The 26089-nt window shown below is 45.1% G+C and overlaps 1 protein-coding gene across 1 annotated transcript in view; it reads right to left on the bottom strand.

Moving 5' to 3' along the window:
• AUH (AU RNA binding methylglutaconyl-CoA hydratase) overlaps positions 1–26089 on the bottom strand; it is a 663348-nt gene that overhangs the window by 340492 nt on the left and 296767 nt on the right. Inside the window, exon 6 of the mRNA XM_086961130.1 lies at positions 5487–5543. Coding sequence (XP_086817256.1) covers positions 5487–5543 — 57 coding nt within the window. The remainder of the gene's footprint in view (positions 1–5486; positions 5544–26089) is intronic.

Below are 26089 nucleotides of genomic sequence, written 5' to 3'. Positions count from 1 at the left end.
AAACATGCGGTGCGTATCTAGCATGATGCCACAAACTTGAAAGGATGGCGGGACCGGCTAACACTGGCTATCCCGTAATTTGCGTCGGGAAAATTAGGCAAGCTATGGCATACAAAAGGGTTCAATAAGTGGGACTTGATTGGGATCTTGACCATTGGTGACATTTGGGTGAAAGGGAGGATTAAAACGTTTGAAGAATTACAGACGGAATTTGAGCTGGGGGGATCTGAGTATTTCAGATATGCACAAGTTACACATGCGCTGAAGGCAGCTCTGCCAGCGGGGGGGGGACCTGCCTGAGGCCTTGCCCCTAGAGGACAGGATTGTGGACGGTCGTATGCCAGAGATGACCATCTCCCTGATTTATAAAAAAATGATTAACCATAGGGCTGATCTTCTGGTGGAGGTGAGGGATAAATGGATGCGAGATGGTCTTGAAATAGATGATGAAGATTGGCAGTCAGCCGTGTCTTCACCGAAAGAGGTTGAGATCCCAGCAAGGCTAAGGCTTATTCAGCTGAAAATATTACACATGGTGTATGTTACTGGACCCCGATTGGTTCGGATGGGGCTATCTGAAACGGATTTGTGCAGAGGAGGGTGTGGTCTTGTTGCGACGTTCGTCCATGTCTTGGAGATCACTTTGCGGCCGGAGGCTAGGAGAAGCATACTCAATATTTGGGAACCGACAGATCTAAATTTGGCCCAGACCAAGTGGGCAATGTTGGGTGTCATGATTGCAAAACGCAATATCGCTCAAAAGTGGGGATCCGGGAGTCTGCCTACTCTCAAGGGTTGGAAAGAGGATATGGACTGGTGCATGTTCCGTAAAAAGACTGTCTATGTGACAAGAGGCCGACCCCGTAAATGGTCTTCAGTGTGGGGTCCGTGGACTCGATACAAGGGAGATATTTGTGTATCACCTGCCAATTCTAACTTTGATGTTCCGGGCTCACCCTGATCTCAATGTATTTATCCTTGACCCTTGTTCCCCCCCTCCCCCATCCGCATTCTCCTGTAGTAAGTGCTGTAATATTGGATGATGTCTTCTCTGTATAATGCCTTTAACCTCATGATGCCTTGTTTAAAATAAAAAGAAATAAAAAAAAAAGTCACCCAGTACGTCTGAATGCGGGTATATTCCCATACCGAGTGAAGTATGTACCCTCCACCCTGTTGCATTGCAAGCAGCGAGGCGTGTCAGCCCTCCCCATACAGTGCAATCAGGCTCGATCATATTATGCCCTATGCAGGCATTTGAACTGAATCAGTCTTAGGCGGTACCTGATGGTCACCTCTCGGGATGCATAAGCGCTATTTCCCAATCCGGGTTGTCAATCTCGCCTATGTCTGCCTCCCTCTTCGCCCTCATTTTCAGCAGGGAATCTGGTTTGTTGTTGATAATGGTTCTGTATGTCTAGGAGACTGCCTTTTTTCCCAATCTCACCCACCAGGAGCCGTCCTTCTAACGGGACATATTCGGGGAGGTCACCTGTGTCGATAAGTTGCGCCTTCCACGCACGTGCTAGTTGCAAGTATTTATAGCATTGTGACTGGAGCATGTCATACTCGAGCTGAAGGTGGGAAAATTTATCAGCCCTTTACGGAACATTATATCTTTAATTTGTGAGATGCCCAGCAGGTCCCACTTCCCGAATCCTCTCAGCTTTGCGATTTCTTTAAGCCGCTCCTCACCCAAAGTGGAGTTTCCCTGGTCACTCGCTTGTCCCACTTCATTAGCTGTTCTGCCTTTTTGCATGCCGAGATTACGATATGTGTGGCTGTTAGGAGGTGTGCAGAGCCTTTCCCACCATAAAGGTAGTGTGTGTGTGGGCATTTGGAAAACTGTGTGTGTTCCAGGGCGCATGGGGGGGGGGGGTCTCTCGCAACATGTTCCCATTCATTTACTACAGTTAGGTGAGCCGCCCAGTAGTATGCTCTAATATCAGTCAGGGAAATACCGCCATTGTATTGCAAGTTCTTTTTTGATTTTGCTTTGTTGCTTTGTCACTGTTCTCCATTTTCTCTTTCTTACTTTTGGACCTTTCTCTCTTTTGTGTCGAATGAAAGCCTTATGATGAAATATAATTCCAAGTCCACAAACATGGATGCCATTGTCTGCAGACACTCCATAAGCTAGGCACTGATGAAACCACCATGCATCGCCAGTGCACTTTAAGAACCCAAATAATCCTAAAACTCTTTACAGTCCAGTAAACCAAAATAACCCTACATTCTTCACACACCCAACACACAAATTGCATGCCAAAAACTGATAGCAAACCTTAAACCTGCTAGCTGGAAAGGTTGAAGTAATCTGAGACACCACTAATTGCAAAGCCCTGCATTCTGGTCCATCACTTTTTACTCGCTGTGCCACAGTAGGCAAGGATCAACCATAGACATCCCAGTCTTGGTTCTGCTCCAATAAGAACATACCAATTGGAACTTCTTTCTAGGCTATGTCCACTATGAATGGGAACAACAGCAACCCCTAGCTAATTTTGGCCTTACTGGGCCTTATTTTGAAGTGCGACTTGACTCATATTGCACAATAAATGACAGAAGCAATGTCTGGGCAAACCCCATGCAACAGGACAAAACAAAACTTTTATTCACATTAAGAGGGTATGTGCTCAGCAGTTCAAGATGAACTGCTGCTATTGGAGCAGTACCAAGGCTGATTTGCATGTGGGTGGCCTCTGTAGCAAAACCAAGTAAAACCAATGATGAACTGGAATGTGGCCAACAAGAATTACCTGTGGCTGTGGTTAATGCTGGCTTTTCACTCCCCACAAATTTTCCTGAAACAATCGGAACCTATCTTAGGACTCCACGGTTGGCTTCTGGAGGGACGACAATGTTGCAGCACCCAACGCTAGCTCATACTCAAAAACATTGCTAAAGATTTCAAAATCTGTGCACACACACCATGAACACAGACTAAGAGGCACACGTGTAAACGTATACACAGGCTGCAAAAAATCTCCAACAGGTCTAATCAACTTCTCTACATCACTTTTTACCACCTTTAAAAAATGAATGTAGGAGATTGCTAGCTCATAGCACAATTACTTTTTTGATCTGTTACTCTTGGACTCTGTGAGGATCAATATATAGTGTAAAATATTTATGAACGTCGTTAATAAGTAAGTAATTTATAATTTTTACAGTTTTGAATAGTGCCATTTGGTTGGGAAATTATGACAAAATAATTGTGAAGCCCTGGGAGCAGAAGGTCGAAACCGACCCGGAAAGGGAAAGGATCGCCTGGCTCAGCGACAGAACAGAGTCACACAGGAAAAGATTCATCCTAACACATATCAGATCCGTTCATGGACAAGCACCAAACAGACCTATACAGTAGAACCGAGCCCCCCTGTAGTGATCTTCCCTACATACAGTGGGGCTCATCATGTCGATGGAAATTAAATGACAGCAAGGTGGAAAGGAGGATTTTCAGGCAGGACCCAATACACATTGGGAAAGAACTGACTCAAACACTGACGGAACCAAGCCACGCTACGTAGAGCCACATGGCACACTGTGGAGATCATGTTGTAGAAGGAAGTGCACATGCTGCACGGTTGGAGTACTGTCAGGCAGGGCCCAATCTGCACTGATAAAGAACTGACACAAATAATGATGTCATCGAGCTGCGGCGTCCTACAGACTGAGAAGACTATCTTGTAGAAGGTAAGGCAGAGGTGGGTGGGAGGACTGGCTGGCAGGAGCCAATCTAAACTGATAAAAGAACTGGTCCAAACAGCTACAAAACCAAGCTGTGCTGTGGTAGGGCCACCATGCACACCAAGGGAGCCTTGTTGAAGAAAAACCTCACGCTCCACAGTGGAAGGGAGGATTGGCAGATAGGACCCAATTCGCAAAGGGAAATAACTGATCTGAAGAGGGAGCAACAGACCGAGGCTGGCTTTCATGTGAAAAGAGCCCAGGAAAAGATTAGCCCGCAAAACAACAAACAAAGTCATCGTACACAGAGGTAGCACTGATTGTATAGAGAACCATTGCAGAGATCACAAGGGGGGGGGGGTGCAGGATATGCATTAAGTCCCTCCAGGAACACGTCTGACAATGCAGCAATAACTTGCAGCTCTAAAGCACGGAGGACACTTGTGCATGGAGCAAGGACTGCTGGGAGTCTCCGTTCATCACCATAGCTACCTCCGTATTAAACATGAAATGGGGTGGCAAAATCCATTAACAATACCAAGCAGGAAATACCAGCATATATTGTGTATTTCCTACTCTGTTGCTGAGCAGTCATATAAACAAGTAATACCCAAACAAGCAAAAAAGCCCATACAGTGTAAGGAAACTGTACATTTCCTACTCCCCCACTAAGCATGAAATAAAAGAAGTAGTTCCCACAAGAGCTTACAAGCCCCTATAGTATAAAGAAACAGCTGTTGGCAGTTGCTCCCGAGTGATAAAAGGAAATTATGAATTGGGAGCACCAACCAATGAGCAGTCAGTAAAGCACACTGACACACGAGTGAACTTATGGTAAGCAGCAGGCAGAATTTACATGCCTACAGTGAAAACAACAGGTCTTGCAGACAGTGCATGCATGCTGATGCTCAACCTAAAAAAATAATTTAAATGCATTAGCACGGGTCAGTGTGTCATAAGGGAATGTTCAAGGTCTATGGTAAGGTATATGAAGCACATTGGATATTCTAAGATTGAAGATATTGAGGAATACAATTAATGCATTTTGTTAATTCACTAAAGTTGTTTGTTAGTCAGTGAGTCTACCACTTTCAATAAACGTTTCATTCATATGTTATGGCTGAGGTCGTATTCTCCACATTTTGCTTGAAAAACTGTGATTTGAGCTAACTGATTTGATGGCACTTGCCTGAGACATACTACTTCCAGAAAGGACGAGCTTCCAGATACGGACTGCAGGTGTGATCATCTCAAAAACCTCTGGTATTTATTTTCTTTAAAATATTTTTTAAAGTCCCAGAAAAGACCAGTGCTATGTACAGAGAGACCACCTCTGCAGCAATGTGAAACCGTTCTGGTCATATTCCTAGGTTGTACTGGTAAAGCAGAGATCAGGGATACAGTGCTTGCCAAACAAGGGAAATCGCATCTGCTCTCTTTATAAACCTGGAAAATTGGGTTTAATACTTAGCAGACATTTACTTCAGCGACAAAGAATTCCTGTAGCTATATATTCCATTAATCAAATATCAGTGATCTCTGCTTCCAACAATGAGCTCTTACATTTACCTAAAAGTGGGAGCCATACGCTCAGCGTGCTAAGGCAAATTAAACTGCACCTTTCGCTTTGCCCCATCAAAAATGCAAGCCTACTTAAAACATCAATGATCCTTTTGAAGTTTTCTTTACAATTTACAAGTTTCTATGTAGTCAGTACAGGTGTGTCTGTCACTATTTCTACAGCTTAGACTCAAGGAATCAAGGTCATCTAATTACATCAAGGAATATAAACAAACCTGCCCCAGGGATGATTGCCAATTTTGTTTCCACCAGCCCCATCTTAGCAGAAGATGCTAAAAGAAGAAACACAATAAAACAGAATCTTGTTATAGTCTATCACACATTCTTTATAAGCAGTGACTAAATATAGCATGATTGATAAAAATTCACTGAGTTTGTATTTTTCACGGACTGCAGCAGTAAGACACAACAACTAATATTTCTTCACACAGATTTATGTCCAAGAAATATGAATTCTCACAAAACATTTCCCTAAAAATGTTTCTCTGGATTGATAATAATAAAAAAAATGACTTTATTGCATGGTTAATCAAAACCTTCGCAAACAAGTAAAACTTTAAATCACATAATGTAGCTTCACCATTAAATAATGCTAAAAGATTACAAATAGGTTTGTAATTCTATAAAATTGCAGGGGAATAAAAACTGGTAGGTAAGATAGTTCATCATAGTTAATAGGTAGGTAGAAAAGCTTTATTCGATTTCACAAGTTCATAAAATCATAAAAGCGAAATTTCATTCACAAAATAATACAGTTCAATAATTACAATTCATATCAGTGCTAAGCCATAAAAATGTTTCAGAACTTATTCAACTTTTCCTTCTCCTCAAAGTACTTTTTAAAAACCCAGTTATTATACCGACACAGTACATATCACTTAGAAGTTGTAAAAACAGTAGGGCAGGGCGACAGTGACGCCATGTACCCTGATTTAAAAAAGGTTTAAACCATCTAGCCCTTTCCGCCGAATAAAATTTACAAAAGAATAACACGTGCAATGTTGATTGGTCAGATAAGTTATCACACGGGCATTTACAGAGGATTCTGGACCAATTATTGGTTTTAGGAAATGTGATTACACGGAAAAAATAATCAAATCTAAATCTAGTTAGGATGAACCTATAAACCCCACTTGGCACCAGACCAGGTATGGTTGAATTAAATGTGAGGTCAGGGTAAGTTGGTATTGTATTACCGTTTTCATGTTGATCTCCACTCCTAGTCTAAAGGATTCGAAGTGGTACCAGCAAAGTGCTTTTAGGTCCTTCCTGGATACATTGACTAGGGAAGCAGGGTTATCGTGAAACTCGGGTCTCCTCGGGTCGTTGGTAAGGTTGCGAATATACTTCAACCATGGGATCTTTGTGGCCTGGTCTAAGCCCAACGAGTCTCCGATAATTTCTCTGTTTAGAATCAGATCTGTTGTGATCCATACTCTGTGCCATAGCAGTAAGGGTAAGTAAGCAAAAGCAAAAAAACGATGGATTTAGGCCCAGATCTCTGTACTGGGGTGAATGTATGGCATTGTTCTGTATTCTGTCCATCAATTGGGGTTTTTGCATTTGTCACCCCAAGTGTGAAGGGTATGCTCAGACATGAGTCCCATGTCTGAGCATACCCTTGAGTCAAGCTATCCTGGCTGAAGACGGCTGATAGCCAGAAACCGGTCCTAGGTTGCTTGATTCTGGTCCAGGAAAGAAATGGCTTGGCAGTTCAGGCTGGACTGTTCCCATGAGGCACAGGGTCAAGGCTGATTTGCATATGGTCATGTATGAACTGGGGTAGTGTGGAGTGCAAAAAAACGATGGATTTAGGCCCAGATCTCTGTACTGGGGTGAATGTATGACATTGTTCTGCATTCTGTCCATCAATTGTGGTTTTTGCATTTGTCACCCCAAGTGGGATGGGTATGCTCAGACGTGAGTCCCATGCGCTCCACACCACTTGAGTCAAGCTACCCTGGCTGAAGACGGCTGATAGCCAGAAACCGGTCCTAGGATGCTTGATTCTGGTCCAGGAAAGACATGGCTTGGCAGTTCGGGTGGACTGTTCTCAGGAGGCACAGGGTCAAGGCTGATTTGCATATGGTCATGTCTGAACTGGGGTGGTGTGGAGTGCAAAAAAACGATGGATTTAGGCCCAGATCTCTGTACTGGGGTGAATTTATGACATTGTTCAGCATTCTGTCCATCAATTGTGGTTTTTGCATTTGTCACCCCAAGTGGGATGGGTATGCTCAGACGTGAGTCCCATGCGCTCCACACCACTTGAGTCAAGCTATCCTGGCTGAAGACGGCTGATAGCCAGAAACCGGTCCTAGGATGCTTGATTCTGGTCCAGGAAAGACATGGCTTGGCAGTTCGGGCTGGACTGTTCCCATGAGGCACAGGGTCAAGGCTGATTTGCATATGGTCATGTCTGAACTGGGGTGGTGTGGAGTGCAAAAAAACGATGGATTTAGGCCCAGATCTCTGTACTGGGGTGAATGTATGACATTGTTCTGCATTCTGTCCATCAATTGTGGTTTTTGCCTAGCAGTAAGGGTGGCATACTAATTTAATCACTTATGTGTCGTGCCCCCAGCTCGGAATGAAGGTTAAAAACAGGTGTGCTTTGAGGAGTGGCTAAAATAAACCTTAAAAATGAATTTTCTACCCTTTGAATAGGTGATGTATCACAGACTCCCCATACGCCTGCTCCATATACGGCTACACTGATGCACTTAGCCTTATAAATTTTCAATAGGATATCCGGTTGCCTTTTGCCCATCTTTTTAGCGAATAGCATTAGTGCTGCTGTTGCTCTTCTAAGCAGCAGTGTCCTATTGTTTATGGCTGGTCCCCAGGATCCTGTTTCCTCTAAGACAATCCCTAGGTATGAGAATATTTTAGTAGATGTGATTTTCTCACTCCCAGCAAACAAGGGACAAGGTCTCTTTTTTCCTCGCCCACAGGACATAACACATGTTTTTTTCACATTTAGTTTCAGGCCCTTTTCATCCATAAAATTTTGGTAAGTTTTAAGTGCTGTCTGTAAGCCGAGTTGGGTTCTCACCATTAACACGGCGTCATCGGCGTATAATAGTGAAACTATCTGTTTGTTTTTAGCCTGCGGTGAGTCTCGTACACTGGCGACCAGTTCCCGTTCCAGATCATTAGTATATAGAGTGAAAAGACAGGGGGCAAGGACGCAGTCTTGTCTTAATCCCTTTCTTACGTAAAAGGGCTTGGTACAGTCTCCTTTTGTGCCGAATCTCACCTTAGCTGTTGAGTCCACGTACAGTTGTCTAAGCAAATTAGTGTCTGATCTACCTTTAAATCTGATAAGATCTGCCATAGTTGTTCATGGATTACGCTGTCAAAGGCCGCGGTAAGGTCTACAAAAACTGCAAACAATTTGCTGTTCTTGGCCTCTATATATTTTCCATGTAATATGGAAACATTTAGCACCTATTCTACCGTGCCCCGTCCCTCCCTGAACCCATATTGGACCAGGCTTAAGACATTATTGTCTTCCGCCCAGAGTTCAAGGTGGTTCAATATGACCCTGCCTGCAACTTTCATAAAAGAGTCAAGCAGGGATTGGGCGGTAGCACACGGGGTTATTTCGATCCCTTTTTTTAAAAATGGGGATGATTATAGACTCAGACCAGGATTTGATGAAGCACTTCTCGCCGCTTGCTTCAAGGACTCGGGTTAATAGAGGAGACCATAGCTCAATTGAGTATTTATAAAGATCGATCAGGATCCCATCCGGGCCTGGCGCTTTGCCTCCCTTGCTGTCTTTTATAGCAGCCAATACTTCTTCGTTTGTAAAATAATGCGAATAGGTGCAAATTTTTCCAGCCCCTTCTGGATGACGGGCCGGTAGCAACAGTTTTGTCTGTACCCCCTGGATTGTACACTTCTGAGAAGAAGTCAATCCATGAGTCTTCCGGGATGGCTACCTCCAATCTTGGACCATCCCCTGCTCTGAAGAATGGTGACTTTACAGATACCCAAAAAAGGGAGCAATCCCCCATTAGTGAGGTTTTGTGCAAATTGAACCAGGCCTGCTCTTTAATTTCATTCTTGCATTTTTTTCTTGCTAGGGTGTAATCCTTCTTGAGCCTCCTGACTTCCTCGCTATTCCTCGGGGAACTTTGGAGAGCTCTTTTTAATAGGTAGTGGACCTTGGTGCAATTAGAATCGAATCATCCATATTTTTCATGCTTCTTGGCTCTACAATGGCGGGTCAACATTTTTTGGGTTATCCTAGAGATGTCGGAGAAGGAACCCAGTATGTCAGAATAAGTAGAGTCTTCTTGTAGGCACTTTACTATTGGACTTTTTGCCTGAATCATAATGTGTAGGTTTGTGGCCTCAGGGTCGCTCTTTACCCAGCTCAGGGAATATCCATTCTGTCTGGCCAGCACACACCCTTGAGTCCAGGCTAGACTCTCAACCAGGGAACTTGTCTTTTTGTAAGGAAATGAAATGTTAATGCTAAGTGGAAGGTGATCGCTAATCCCAATTGGGTGGGTGATAAAATCCGCAACCCATGACTCATAGCAATTTGAGAGAATAATGAAGTCGAGTGCTGTGACCTCCACCTACGAACGTTGGACTAAAGTCGACAGGTGGGGAGCACAGCATGTTTGCAAACCTCAAGTTGTGTGTTGCCATGACCTCATGTAAGCTTTCTCCCCCGTTAGCATGAGAAAAATGGGGCTAGTGATCCATATCTTTAGCCTCCCCCCCCCATAGAAAGATAGTGTCCTTCCCTTCCCTGGGTAATTGCTTAGACTCCTAAGTTCCTCGTTGTGCTCATGTGACAGATCGGTAAGAAAGCCCTTCTCAGTGTTATTATACATGTTAATGATGACTATATCAACCAGTGGGGACGCTTTGATGACCACAATCTGATAGCTACTTGACGATTTTACCATGTTAATCCCCACAGCCCTCAAAAGGTTGGTAGCATACACACAAATTCCCCCTTTATGTCTCCCATGGCTTGAGCGCCCCGCTGGGACGTTGAATGTTCTGAAACCATCAAAATGAATTTCGTTCAAAATCCATGTCTCCTGCAGGCATATAACATCGAAGTTCCTGATAAAGTCTTCCCATTCAGGGTTGTTGATCTTGGATTGTAAACCAGCTAAATTCCAAAAGTCTACCCTCACCCGTCCCTGGACATACAGTGATTCAGTTCCACAAGATGCGGCACACAATGTCCCAGCTTCCTCCTTTTTTAACTCCCTGGGTGCTAAGATATTGCTCGCTAGACTTTCATCAATGGTTGGATCAAATTGGGGCAAACTATTCAATTCTACGTTTTGTGGTTGTACTCCCCTGGCCATACTCATCTTGTCGCCATCGGGAGGGGTCAGATTAGGGCCTACTACAGTAGGGACTTTAAGAGGGGCATTCCTCACATCATATCTGATTTTGCCCCCTTGTACATGATCTTCCAGACTTGATGGGGCAAGGTAACCAGAGTTGATTTTATGTTTTCGGGGAACCCTGTCTGGTGGATGTCAATCCACGTCCTCTAACGTATGTAGGGGCCCAAACCTGTTTGATACCTCCAGGTTATACCTCAAAGGATGATTATGAGAATGACTTATTAAAGGAAAGTTATATCGGTTGGTCGTCTTAGGTTGATAGAAAAAGCCTAGAGGGAGCACGTTTAACGCCTCAACCCATCTACTTTTTGCGCCTAGCCGATTCAGAATTTCTTGTACCAGGGGGGGTGAGGCAAGAGTTAACACAATACAATTCCCGCCCATGGATTTTCTGGACGATCCAAGCCACCTCACTTGTCTCACCATTTTAAATGAGTAGAACATTTCTTGGGTTAAGCCCGTCTTCTGCCCTAGAAATTGGATAGCTTTATTCCTTAGTACTTCCCGATTTTCCCTCTCACCCTCACGCCCTCCTCTAACTGAGGATCGTTGGCCAGAACCAAGGTGTAAGGGGCTGCTGCCGGAGGGAGGTTCAAAATGGCCAGAGTGTTAGCCTGGACCTGATAGCAAGGTTTGGGGGCTTCAATGTTGTTAGAGTTGGCTATAGCGGACATATGGTTACTTTGGCCGCTCATTGAGCAATTACCAGGTGCGGGGGTGATCAATAGGCAACTGTCTAAGTAGGCTAGGCTGTAAGTTATTAACCCTGCCCGGGAGGGCCTGTTTACTACTCTCATCCTTCCGGAGACCGATAAGAGTAGACAAGTTAGACTCAATTAATCCCATTCTGTTTCCCATTGTAGCTATAGCTTCCTTGACAAACATAGTGAGATCCATGATAGATTTTGCGATCTCACCAAGTTCTGGGTTTTTTGATCCTTTGCAAGAACACTGGTTATTGGCCGTTTTTGTACATACTTTAATTCTATTTTTTGTCACCTTATTAGCTACCCCCTCCTTGCTGGTCGGTGCTCTACTTTTAGTCCTTAGCCCTTTAGGTGTTGGTGGCACTTCATGAATCTGGGGGGGGTAATACAGTGAGGGCAGGTTTCTTTGATACACAGGCTCTTTTGTGGGGGGGGGAAGTTCTACATCAATTACAGAGATCTCGTCACTACCCTGCTGGACACACCCATTACGTGGGTTGGTGGAAGATTTGTTTGGGGGAGTAGTTACAGTAACATCATTGGGTTCGGCGGAGGGGGAGTCATTTATGCTTGTTGCAGTCAAGCTAGACGAGCCTATGTTAAGTTTCTCTTCTACATTAGAGATTTTTTTCTCTATGGCTCCTACAGCCCCTGTCAGATATTTCAATAGGGAAGTGCTGGGTTCTCTAGCCTTGGTCGTTTTAGTGCCCGGAGGACTAGATTGTAGCTTTCTTTTTCCCATTTTATAGATAGCAGATACGTGTCAATTTCCCCTCGGTCAATAGGGAGGATCAATACCCTCAAACACAGCGTCAGTAAGCAATAGGTTGAATGCAATCAAACAATTGTGCTAAAGTCCCGCGTAAGCAGCTATCAATGCTTTAACAGAAGTAATATGGCAGGTTATGGCTCCCGATTCAAGTAACAGTTGTTTCTATATCCAGTGGCCAATAAACAGATGATCCCCCTTGGTATTGTTCTCATTTCCCAGTTTTTCCCTCTAATAACAGTTAATAATATCTGGGGGAATACAAGGCCGATTGTACAGGGAGCTTGGGACAACAGAAGACGGACCAGACAGCCGATCAGAGAGCACAGGATGCAGGATGCAGAGTACAAAGCGCAGAGATTATATAGACACAACCTTTAGGGAGGCCTTTGAAAGTCTTATACATGCTCTATTGAAATATGCAGACCTGCTTCATGCAGCTTCACTCCAGCTTCACTCCATGTGTATATTTAGAAAAGTTGAGAGAGGCAGTGAGAATGTATACCCCCCTCAGCTATGCCAGCCATGCCAGTGGTGAGCTTTTACAGTACTCCTCCGCCTAGTACACAGCCTCAACCGCAGGTTTAAACAATCAGCAGATCCAGCAGGGAGAGTCCGAATTTAACCTCTAGTTACACCTTAGCTGCAATGCTGCAATGCTGCAAATGTGGCTTTCCCCCAAAGCTTAGAGTAACGCCAGAGTCGCCAAAGTCATTCCCAGTGATGCCGTTTTCAGCGAGCACTCTCTCCTCACTCTCCTCAACTACCCCACAGTGCCGGGCCCCCCGCATAGAGCCCCCAAGGATTACTGATATCCTCTGCACCTTGACTGCGTCCTCACGAGACGAAACCGCCTCGGCGTCCTCAGCAAAAACAGCAGAGCAGAGGTCAACGTGAGAGCGGCAAACGCTGAGACCGGTGAATATCGCAGAATCACTGTGCTGAGCTGCGGCGAAGGAAACCAGCAGGTAGAAGGCAGGTGGAGGACGTGTAGATGGCTCAAGCAGGCAATGGCTCCCGGCGGTCAAGAACTTAGACGCAGGGGACGACGGTCATCACCCAGCAGCTTCTCTCGTAGGCGGGGGGTGGAGCATCGGCAGACCAGCTCTCTCAAATGGTTAATAAGATAGTTCATCATAGGGCTTGTTCTCGTGGATGGATGCACCCCGTGAAGTGATGTTTATGGAGAATACAAAGGTCGATGAACTCGAAGCCGGCCCATGCTAACTGCTGACAGCTTGGCAACCAAGGAAGTATTCGTAGATCTAATCAAAGCCCTAATGGTCGGGCTGTTATGCTTGTCTCATAAACCAGCTGGCATAGCATAAAGTCCGGTAACTTGTGGATCTTCCAGACTTAATTTTACATTTGCTTCCCTCATTAACCAAACAAGGCTGCAAGACAGGCGGATATTACTGCCCTCAAAACAGGCCTTTACCGCCTCCCTGCAAGATCGAACCTGACTTGCAATCAGGAGCTGTTTTAGAAACTGTCTCCTTTCCGCTCTCAAGCCATTGCAGATGCATAGTAGATGTATTATGTCTTCGTTTAGATCTCTACACAGTCTGCAGCAATTAGAGGAGATTGTTCGTTTCCATGGAGGATGGTGGGGCTTTGCTGGTAAGATTCCCAGCCTCAGATGAAGGAACCGTTCTTTTGTTATTCTTGAAAAACGTGTTCCTAAGTATAATTGGTGCTTTTATTGACATGTAGCTCTGGATTACGAACCAGCCGTGGGCCCTCCTGCTAAGGGCAGCTTAATCTTATGCGAGAGATGCAATCTTTACTGATTTGTTTACCAGGACCTTGAAGCTTTTCTGGGATAAGCAGGAGTCCCATAGGTCCTGTAAAGCTAGCAGCTTGATTGCTGAATGAAGGTAACTCATCGCTGGGCTATCGTTTCTCCTTGAGATTTCCAACCACAGGTGTAAATTCAATGTGCCCGGCTCGGCCCCCTTTATTTTAATCAGCATTTGGCGTAGGCCCCTTTCCGTGAGATTTGCTGCTTTTGCAGTCCGAACTCTAATCTTATTTGAGCTGGTGAGGTAAATTGTGGAAGAATAAATATTATTCTTAGGGCCTTGGCAACCACTGTGTCCAAGGTAGTCTCGTCTCTTCCTCTCATTTCTTCACTTCCGTAAGTGATTGAGGGTAGCAGCCACGCTCAAAGCTCTTCTAGCAAAGAGAGAAGGCTAGGGCCGGTTGTTTTTTGCTTGATGTTTTTTAAAGCAACTGCCAGTATGGTCCCTCTGCCTTTGATGGATGCTTTCTATTTGGAAAATGAGCCATTTCTCTCAAATATGATTCCCAAATACTTGTACTCCTCTGTTGGCACCAGCAGCCGATTGTTCATTGACCATCGCGGGTAGGGTTTGTTGGGACCTTGGTTTAATACCATTACTTTAGTTTTTTCCAGATTTATGGTCAGCCCATTTTTTCAGCGAATCTACTTGTGGTGTTTCTCTGGATTGGAATTGGCACTTCAAGTATTATGTAGATCCGTCAAGGGGAGGGGTAGGGTGAACATAAAGTAGGGATCAAAAAATACTTTTCCCATTTCAACTACCTTTGGATTCTCTATCCTCCAGTGAACGAAAATACTGCAGAAGAGAAGCACACTGTACGTGGCAATAAACTAGAACTTTAGTCGGGAAAGTCCCTTTGCTTGCTTTGGTGAAAATTGGTTCAGAGGTTTGATATATTGGCATTATATAAATAAGTCTAGTGGATGCCTTGATATATTTAAAACTACCCCCTGCAAGTGGTCCCCTTCTTTCTCAATGAACTAAGCAAAGTCAGGGAAGTTGAAGGCATGATTACAAAAGGTGGTAATTCCAGAATGTTCCCACTTGGCAAATTACAAGGTGTTAGAACTGGGGTCTCTAGTTGGCAGTGGCTAGCACCCTGTCCAAGTAGGGGCTCTTCCTTATAGTCAGGGTAAGGGGGTAATACACTAAAGATAACCCCTGCTCACCCCTTGGTAGCTTGGCATGAGCAGTCAGACTTATCTTAGAGGCAATGTGTAAAGTATTTGTACATAGACACACAGTACCACAGTTAAAATACTACAAATGGACACCACACCAGTTTAAAAAAATAACCACTCTTTATATGGACCAAACCAACAAAATTCCAATATGCACAATTCAAGATATCACTTTTAAAAGATTTAAAATAATCAGTCCATATAAAACTATGGATGTGTCACTTTTAGCACAAATTACCTGGGATGAGTCAAAACAAAAGACTAAAGCACACGCAGGGAAGGGAATACGTCGGTTCCTTTCATGGAGAGGTGATGCAACGGGTTCTTACTGCATGGGGAGCTGATGCATCTGTTTCTTACTGTGCGACCAATGTTCCTTACTGAAGCCCAGCTTCGATGCAGACTTGGTGCACAGATGCAACGCGTAGAAAATCCGGATGCACCGAGGTCTATGCGACAGTGGTGAAACAGGCGCTGTGTCGATTCTCCCAGCCGTGAACCAGTGCTGCATCGATGCTTTGGCCATAGCTTGATGGTGCAATGGTTTTTCAGCTTCACAATCGGGCCTGCGTCACAGTCGGAGTGGGTGTCTCTGTGTAGGAGATAGGCGGAAATAGAAGCTAGAAAGGCTTTATATGTTTCTCAATTTTTGTATATTTATTATCGGAGTTGAGTGGACATATGGAAAAAAACTTTGTGTTCTGGATTCCAGTTTTCTATGCTTTGGTTACTTCCTTTTTATTCTTTCTTTCAGATCTGTCTTCTCCAGGCGGTGGTTCCCAGGAGTCTCAGAATATATAACAGGATTCAACTATCTCAATGATTAGCACAAGTCGGTTTGTTTAGAAGACTTTCTTTTCGCTTATCATTGACCTTTAGCATGTTTTTTTCTACTCCCTATATCCCTGTGCTCTTTTACCAATGTACCAATAAAGCGAGAAACAAAACAAAAGAGGTAAAAAAAATACCCCAAGTTCCACACCAAGAGTATAAGCCCTTCTGGTTGTGACCCACACAACAATAATGGAGATCAATACGGTTTGAAAGAAAAAGAAAACAGCTCTCAGCGTCTCTCTGTGCCATAGGGTTCTGACTTCCATGTTTAATATTCCTGCTCATCCTTTCCCTGATTTGGGTCACTCACCACCAGTGCTGCAACTCTCCTGAGTTGCAGTGGCAATTGAGCATCTCATAGGGGAGTCCACCAGTCCTCGCTCCAGTTCTCGGGTGTCTCCTCTCCATCCTCAGTGTCTTCCTTTGGTCTACCGTCTCCTTCGGTTGGTGTTCCTTTCGGGCTTTCTTTCATGGTGCCCTCCAGCTCTCTCCAGCTCTGCCCCTCGACTCCAGGTTGCTCCTGTCTTCTGGATGTGACATCCTTTTCTCCCTCGGGCTAGGCTCCTGATTGGTTTCTCTGTAGGGTGGATCCACCTTCTTCCTGTACGAGAGAGTCTAGGAGGAATTGTTTAACCCTTTCCACTTCGTTCCTGGCCCGAGATTGTTTCGGCGCTTCCTTGCAGGAAAATGGGAAGACACAAGTTAAGTAGTTATGTTCCGGTGTATCAATGTTAGACGGTTCCTCACACTCGGAAGTCAGAGACAAGGTGCTCGTGACTCGGGCTGTGGCGTACTAGGAGCCACATGAACCGGCGTGGCATTGATTCTCCCAGCAGCGAAGAGGCACTGCATTGATCCTTTGGCCGCAGCGCGATGATGCGTTGGTTTTTCAACCGCATGGCAAGTTTGCCGCGTGAAAAACAGGCACAGATTGTTGCTGCATGGATTTTCTTCTTTTTGCAGTAAAGCCACCTCCAAGGGCCCAGAACTGGAATTGGCACCACTTTCTATGTCAGAACTCCCAGCATAGGAGTCCAGGGGCTGCAGGTGAAGCCCTGAATGGCCCAGAGACTTCAAACAGGAGGTGCACACACAAAAGCCCTTGGAGAATCTTCTCAAGCAGGAAACAAAGCAAAGCCCAGTCTTTTCCTCTCCAAGAAAGAAGCAGCAACTGCATGCCAACTCAGCAAAGCAACACGGAAAAGGGGCAGTACTGCTCATGACAGCTTGACCCAGAAATGTTCCAAAAATGTTTGTTTATAGGTCGAACACTTATACCCCTTATGGCCTTTGAAGTAGGATAGTCTTTGTAGTGCACAGGTCCGGTCTTGCCTTGTCCTGGCTACAGACACACTACTGTGTGGTGAAGGCAGCATGTGCAGGGCACACCTCAGCCTTCTTTGTATGACTGTATAGAGCTAATGCACAAACAACCCAAAAGACAGTCTACACCAGACGTAGATTCCCCAGGCAGGGGGAGGCACAGAATGGTAAAGCAAGAAAATGGCCACTTTCTAAAAGTGGCATGTTAGACCTGGCTCTTTTTTTAGGTTTATCTCCAAACATTTTCCCTTCTGCCTCCTATTTTTCTGACCCTGTTATTGTTGGCTTATAGGACTCTAGGCACTTAACCACTGCTCATCAGTGCTAAAGTGCATATGCTCTCCGAATACATTGCGATTATGATTGGTTATTCATGAATAGTGTATTTGATTTACTGGTAAGTCCCTAGTAAAGTGCACCGAGTGTACCAGGGCCTGTAAATCAAATGTTAATAGATGGGCCTGTAGCACTGGTTGTGCCACCCACATGAGTAGCCCTGTAAATGTGTCTCAGACCTGCCACTGCAGTGTCTGCGTGTGCAGTTTTAATCTGCCATGTCGACCTGGCAAGTGCACCCACTTGACAGGCCCTTACCTTCCCTTTTCTTACATGTAAGGCAACCCTCAGGTAGGCCTAAAGTCACCCCATGGGCAGGGTATAGTGTATGTGAAAGGTAGGACATGTACTGGTGTGTGTTACATGTTCTGATAGTGAATTACTGTGCATTTCATGTTTCCTTGTTGAAAGGGTGTCTGTCCCATAGGCTAACATAGAGGCTGCCTGCTAACATCTTACAAGCGTAAAATTTCCATTGCGACAAGATAGAGAAATGGAGTTTAGACTCTCTGAGCTCAGAATATAATAGCACACCTTTCGGTAAAGGTGGTTTTTAAATTGTGCGTTTGAAAATGGCACTTTTTAGAAAGTGGGCATTTTCTTGTTTTACCATCCTGTGTGCCTCTACCTGTTTGTTTATTCACTGTCTGACTTTGGTGTGACAGGAGCCGGGGATCTGTATTCACTCTAGACAGTCACAAGGGAGTTGAGGTGCGTCTTGCATAAGCATGGGCGGAAAATCCGTTTCGCTCGCGGATTTTGCGGACTTTCGGTAAATTCGCAATCCGCGAGATTCGCGAATCTCCCGCAAAATCCGCAAATCCGCGAGCAGCGGATTTTATGGCTTGCTCGCACTGTTCGCGTGAGTTCGCGGCTTCCCAGTACAACTTCGCGCCCCGCGAATAACGCTAAATTGCAGAAATACGATCTTAGCAAAACTGAAACTACTTACCAGGTTCAAAAGTTCAGGCTCATCATTAGTAGCCATTTCCTGTAGTGCTTCCTGAGGGGTCCCTCCAGAGTTCAGTTGCCTACTTGCAACTATTATGTGACCCTGCTCTGAACCTCAGAATAGTTACACATATGCCACAAAGGTCCTGAATTACAGCTAAGGGAGACAAGCAGGAGCCAGGCTGGAAGTTCAAATCCATTAATCAGCCCCTAATTCATTATTGTCAGTTGGGGCAGGGCAGGTGTTGTAACTAATTTTGCAACAATGAAAGCACTTAGCAAGTGCAAAAGATCACTAATCAGGAAGCACTAAGGAAGCAGGTGCCAGCTAAAAAAATATTCTGTGACACATTAATCAGCCCCAAATTAATTCAGGTCACTTGAGGCAGGGAAGGTGTGCTTTGCTTTGCCACAATAATGTACACTGACTGGACAACCAGAGGGTGCTGTGATGAAACAGAGGGTGGCATGGGTGGGCCAGAGGGTGGCATGAGTAGTCAGAGAGTGGCAGTGGTGACAGAGAGTGGCAGTGATGAAGAAGAGTGTCCCAAACAGGCTGGACACGTAGAAACAACAAGTTCGCAAAACTTGCGACCCGGCAGGTAAGTTTGCGTTTGCGAAATTGTACAAAACCCTCGCGAACTGGCAGAAACCTGCGCGAACACAAAAAAAAGAAATCCGCAAATTCGCGAGAATTCGCGGATTTTGCGAATTGCGAGTTCGCAAATCCGCAAAATTTGCGAACGCAAGATTCGCAAAATTCGCCCATGCTTAGTCTTGCATCTCCTGGGTGACTCATAGCCAGGCTGAATAGACCTTTCTGCATTTGGAGTAGTGGGAGGAGTTGTCACGAGCACCTGAATAGACTGTGCCTGCTCTGCATAATGCTGTCTCCACCTCCTGTAGTGAAGCTAGGCCAGGGAGGACAGAACTAGTTTCTATTGAGCTCAGAGACTCTTGAAGCAAAGTCTACTAAGACAAAATAGGTTACAAATATTAGACTTAAAACCCCAGAACTCAGCCATGGAAGAAGAGCTGTGAGGAGGAGTAATGCCCCTTTACCTTGTGCTGCTTTGCTGGGTTGGCCTGCAGTTGCTGCTTCTGCCAAGGAGAGGACAAAGACTGGACTCTGTTGTCAAACCTGCTTGAGAAGAATCTACAAGGGCTTATGTGTGCTTACCTCCTGTTCTGAAGTATCATGGACACAAAGTCTTCACCAACAGCTTCCTTTAAGGTCATAAGCAGTGCATTGCGGGGGTGTAAGTTATAGTTAACTCAGATAACTAGAACTGCTGAATTTCCCTGGGTTTGTACGAGTGGAATCTGACCCTCACTAGAACGTCCCTGTAACCTTTGGTTTTTTTCAGTGAATTTCAAAGGGTTTTTTAATTCTATGTGTTAACGATAATGGCCCTGTAACCTTAGTTGTTTTCCAGTGAATTTCTAAGGTTTTTTTAAATTGTATTTGCTAACTTTAACATCCCTGTAACCTTTGTTTTTTTCCGTGAATTTCTAAGGTTTTTTAGTAGCAGTCACATTTGCAGAGTGGTGGAGAAAGGGGCTGGGCCACCAGCCAGGTCTCAGGAATTCCGCTGTGTAGTTCTTACAGGAGGTGCCAGGAGTACTTCTTGACCTACAAAGTCCCTCAGGTGTAAGGTGGACTTCATCTACTAACCAGTAGTGCACCACAAGTCACGTTTGCAGAGTGGTGGAGAAAGGGGCATGGACTCCGAAGACCTATTAGCAATCCTGCGGTGTGGGACTCACTGGAGAGAACAGGAGAGGTAGTTGGACCCCAAGGACATCCTTGGGGTCAACTACCCCTCCTGTTACCTCCAGTAAGTCTCACACAGCAGGATTGCGGTGACCTGGTAGAAGGCCATGCCCCTTTTCCCCACCACTCTACGAACGCACCTCCTGGCGCACTACTAGGAGGGGGTTGAAGTCCCCCTGGCTATTGAGGGTCCTTGGGGGCCAACTATCCCTCCTGCCACCTCCAGTAAGACCCAGACAGGTGGATTGCTGAGAGACTTCAGAGGCCACATCCCATTTCTCCACCACTCTGCAAATGCATCTCCTGATGCACTACTGTTTGGAGGAAATTCTCCACTTTAGTTTTGAGGCCCTCAGGTCTAAAGTAGAATTTAATACCCAACCAGAAGCACGCCAGGAGGCGCAATTGCAAAGTTGGAGAGAAAGGGGGTGTGGCCTTCAATTCCTCAGCAATCCGCAGTCTGGGACTTACTAGAGGTAACAAGAGGGCTTGTTGGCCCCCAAATGCCCTCAACTTTCAAGGGGATTTCATTCCCCAACCACCACTGCACCAGGAGGCGCAGTGGTGGTTGGGAGAGTTGTGGTGAAGAAGGCGTGGCCTCCGGCAACTTGACATTGTTTTAAAAAAATATATATATATTTGTTTCTTAGGGAAGGAGGCAGCGTAGCCCCCCTTCCCTTGGCCGATTACGGCCCCCGGGGACCCCATCCCCCATGGCCCCATGTTTTCCTTTAAAAAAAAGGTAGGGGGTCCACATGGCCCCCCTTTCCTGGGCCAATTTTGCCGTAGGGACCCCATTCCTCATGGCATGCCCTTTAAATTTTTTAATTGGAGGCGGGCTGCGCAGATCCGCTCCTGAGGCCAATTTTTTTTTTTTTTTTTTTACAAAGGGAGAGGGGCCACGTATCCCCCTTGCCAGGCCTATTTCAGCCCAGGGAACCCCTCGCACGGGGCCAAGCCTTCATAATTTTTTTTTAATGAGGAGGGAAGCCAGAGGAGCCCCCTTCCCCGGGCCCATATTGCCCTGGGGACACCATCCGTCGGTAACAGTGCTCCTGCCAAGCCGCAGCAAACTGCAATGTCTCTGGGGTGGGCACTCCGGACATTACTGGAGTCTGCCCCGCGGTGTGGGTCCACCAGGGCCATCTATGTTATGTTATGTTAAATTAATTTATTTTGTGCTCAGCTACTCGTGAGTGTCTACAGCTCCACAGGGGGCACGCAGCCCCATCCAACAAAAATTAAGCCCTGGGGAGGTGGTGGACCCTAGGGTTCGAGGGCTATGTGGCCCCTGTATATAATTGTGTATGCAGTGCCATGGGGAGGTGGCAGTCCCCCGGGCCTGCATTGGGTGGCTCGAGTCCCCACACATTATTTTTAAATATAGCCCTGGGTAGGAGGTGTTCCCTGGGGCTGCAGGGGGCTGGAGCCCCCCACGCACTATAACTTTTTATAGTACCGGGGAGGTGGCAGTCCCCAGGGTGGCAGGGGCCCATTATTTGTATTTGCCCCTGGGACCTGGCCCACCTGGGGACCGAAATTAAACAAAGCCCGGGCTAATTTCTTTTCATTGTCAGCGGGAGGTACAAATCCAACGCAACTCGCTGAAATTAATTTCAAGGGTCCTGGGAGGTGAGTGTGTTTCTATCCTGCCCCCTTTTCTTTTTTCTAAGCTTTTTGTTTGTGAGTGTGACTCGAGTGTTGGCAGCCAATCAGATCTCAGGCACGAGATTGGGAGGGGTTGGAGGTCCCTTGTTTCCCTAGATATACAGCTGGGAAATGTCTTTACATTTCTCTGCAACACCCCTTTTTTTCAAACCCAGTTTGAAGGATCACCTCAAAATCTTCAACAGCAGCTGAAGTGAGCGTCAAATTAGTTTTGAAAATTTTGCATGGATTCACCAAACAACGCCAAAGTTATTGACAAATGAAAACATTTTCTTCCTATTGAAACTGCATCCTACTATAACTACCATCTCCCTTTCTGCATGGTCACCCTGGATATAATTTTCTTTTTTGCTGAACCCTATTTCTTCTGGCTACCGATCTCTGTGCACTTTACCGGACTGACCAGTGGTAAAGTGCTTGTGCTCCTTGCTTATATATGGTAAAATTGGTATGCATCTCTTTTTAAATGTATCCATTTATAAACGCAATTCTCCTTCTCTTTATCAGTATTTTATCGATTTATTGTATCCATTTCCGTTTTTTAATTCAAAAATGTTCATGACCAGGAGATTTTTTCTGTAGACACAACTTTATTTCAACTTTACCCAATGCATTTCGGTTGGAAACCTTCATCAGGGGTGTATCTAGAAAGATTCATACATCCATCAGCTTAAATATGCATTGATAGTTACAATACACCTACAAGAAGCTTATCAAAAAGGAGCTTGTCTCTCAAAAATGTTGTATTTCAATCAACTACTTATTAGCTTTCACTTCCATAACATATGTTTTAATGAGCACCATTAACCAACTTTGATCCTTGTCAGACCACCTGTTTACTAAAAGGCTCCGCACGTCTCTGTAGAGAAATTCTCGCTCCTATTGCATTGCCGTTTGTGTAGTAACTAGTACCCCCATGTTATGCCAAAAGCGTAACTTCTGTTTCTTACTCCCATAGTATAGTGTTCATAGAACATGCTTACCATGTCGAGATGTTTAAAAAATCAATTCATTCTCTTCCCAATTCGTGCTGCATTCATATTTCATTACAGTGTCGCAGCATCTTTTTTCAAACAGAAGTCGTTACAACTGGTTTAAACCTGTGCTCTCCTTTATCATCCCACTCATGGTCACATGCTCGAAAGCAAACAGTAAAACCAGTACCGGAGTCTAACTTTAAGTCTACACCATGCTGGCCCTGGAGTTTCTTTACAAACCGTACTACGTTACCCAGAGTGCCATATATGCGAGTCCTTCAGAATTTCACACTACATCACGCTATGGCCTAAAAAATGGTGATTAAATATTTGCTGACTAACATAAATAAACTGCATTCTAATGAACATGACAATTTTTTCAGTCCAGATTTTTCATGCAGCTGGAGTGGGATCTTGAACAGGTCCCCCATGTGTTTACTTGATACTGCTAGTGCAAAAGGGTGGAGCGCGTTTCCAGCAAGCATGCCAGTATATGTCTGAAACAGTTAAACATGGTGAATAAAGAGTGATAAAAAAGGAATAATTTGGTGTGCATCTCACCACCACTAATGCATTAGTACCCATTAAGGGAGGGTGCATGGTTAAGTAGGGCATGTGAAGATTAATGTTAAATATTTCCTTACAATGGCTGGCACCTCAAAGCTATTTTCACTGTAGAAAGGTTGGCTGTTTTATAGAAAATCAATGAGATGCAGTATCAAATGCCAATACCGTATCTCAGGAATGTAGTAGCTAGAAAAGTAATTGAACAACAATGTTCAGAATCTTTAAAGGTATTATGGAAAAGTTATTTTTAGAAAGTTACCTTTGCCCTTCATGAAGTCCCTAGAAGCTATCTGCCTTTTGCTTTCCAACTTCTGCCAGACATAAATTAGCATATCAATAGGTCTGAATAAGGTAAAACTTGCTCACAGGACAGGGACAAATAGCCTTGCGGTGTTGCTGTGGTCGTGACAGGATTCTGTGTGGGCTGGACGAAGGTCTTGATTAACTTCAAAAAGGCCTACCCTGTCACAAGCAAATGTAGCTAACATCCAGGCCGGCACTCTTCATAACCCCAGGCAACCCCCCCCCCACTTGGCTGCCTGCAGTAGTTGGCGACTGTGCAGTGGTGGCTGGTAGTCCATGATAGGATGTAATCCAGGCCTGATGGATAGCTCTTGCTGCACATGGCTAAGGCCTATGTGAAACAGTGTTTGGCTACCCACAGTGAGTTGGCGGCAGGGCCTGGCCACAGCCCCAACTGCTCTTTCTACCTCTGTTGAGCATAGTCAAAGGCTATGCACAGCACTGGAGAAGATAATTTAATGGAAGTTGGATACAGTCTATCATTAAAAAAAGTAGGATTGGTTATAGCAACTTAACCAAGGTTCATAAAACTTCTGTAATTTATTTTAAAAACCACAATAAAGTACTGATGTGGTCACAAAAAAGAATTGAAAAATCACTTACATTTAACAGTTTTGTTTAGCTCCACAATCTAAAATTTGCATAGCTGGACTTTATCTGTGTTTTTTTATTAATGAATATATACATCTTCAAATATAGTATGCATACAGCTGTGCAGATTATTGTGTGCTATTCATTACCATATTACCATTGTTGAGTATGGGGAGGTACCGTGAATCAAAAGAGGCAAAGCCCCAAGTGGGTCATGATGCTTTTCTGCTGGACTGGAGCTTAACAGAACTGGCATTCCGCCAATGATTAGCTATTCCTGCCTCTACCCTCTTGCCTTCCACATCTATATTTTACTCTCCTTATCTGGAGGACCAGCATCACCAGTGTCTTGGGTGAAGGTTTGCTTCCGAACAGTGTGGATTTCCAGGGAATCTGGTAGGATCTGCCATCTAACGCACATAGAGACACTGGGTAGGGCTTGAACTTTTTTCTACCCTATGGATGACCACCCTGGCCTAGATGGGTTCTTTGAATTTCTCGGGGGCAGATTTTAAGATCCCTTTGAAGACAGGGGAGGAACAGACTGAGTGCTCTGACTTAGTGCGTGTCTCCTTAAGAAAATCCCCCCCCCCCCTGAATGAAATCCACCTCTACCTTTAGATAGGACACTGCCCACTGTATTACTTCATGGTATGTTGCAGTATCATCGGAGGAGAGGCCCTGCCTGGATAGTGGTCTAAGTCAGGGTCACCTGGAGAATCCACGTTATAATCGCCCTAGGGGTGATCAGTCGGACCCTCACTAATAGTTTACTAAAAGGGTCAAACACACCAGAAGGGCTGCATGTGGTAAACCTGAGGAAAGGGTACCCTCATGTGGCTTTGGAATAGGCAATGGTGAAGAGGTACATTGCCTTGGTGGTGGAAAGGGAAAAGGAGTCGAGGAGAGTGAGTGTGTGGATGAAGGGCAGGACTGGTTGCTGTGTCCCTGACCCTCTTGGGTTCTTGTTCTGGGGAAGAAGGCGTGGATGAAAGCTCTAACTCAAAAGCAAGTCTCCTCTTGTGAGGAATAAGCTCTGAAGGTGGTGGTGGAGCTGGTGAAGGTGGGTTAACAGATCTTGCTCATGACTGGATGAATGGAGAGGTTCTATTGTCTAGAATCCTACTCCTGCTGTTGCCTTTTCAAGACCAGAGCCTCAGAGTCCTCCTCAATGGGTGTTGATGCATGTTTCTTTCCTTCCTTTGCCTTGGGAGTACTGGATTGTTTTCGAGTTGATGGTGGCTAGGATGTCAATGAATACCTAAGGGCCAATAAAGGCTTTGAAGCTGATGATGGCTTTGGTGCCGAAGAAGGCTTGGGTGACAAAACTGTTTCCGAGCCTGCTTCATCTGCGATACTGGTTTGTGGGCAGACACCGATGGAGGTACTGGAGATGACCTTTGGGGGGTTGATACACTTGGTTAGAAGCTTGGTGGGGTCTGGTGCCTTTTTTCTGTGCCAACTGGTGGCTGAAGGTTGCAGGGGCACATGGTTGGCCTTGCCTCAATTGCTGTGTTTGTGGCACAGTGCGTGACTCAATCAGGAGTGGTGCTCTGCCTCAATAAGTGAATTATGGGTGTTGGGATTCTCACGAGTCACTTCCGTACTCACAACTCTAGTCCTGATATACATCTGGTGCCCCTTC

Source organism: Lissotriton vulgaris, chromosome 3_1, assembly GCF_964263255.1.
Source record: "Lissotriton vulgaris chromosome 3_1, aLisVul1.2, whole genome shotgun sequence".
NCBI classification, from domain to species: domain Eukaryota; kingdom Metazoa; phylum Chordata; class Amphibia; order Caudata; family Salamandridae; genus Lissotriton; species Lissotriton vulgaris.
The sequence above is the reverse complement of the archived record's forward strand: the minus strand, read 5'-3'. Positions and strand labels throughout refer to the sequence as shown.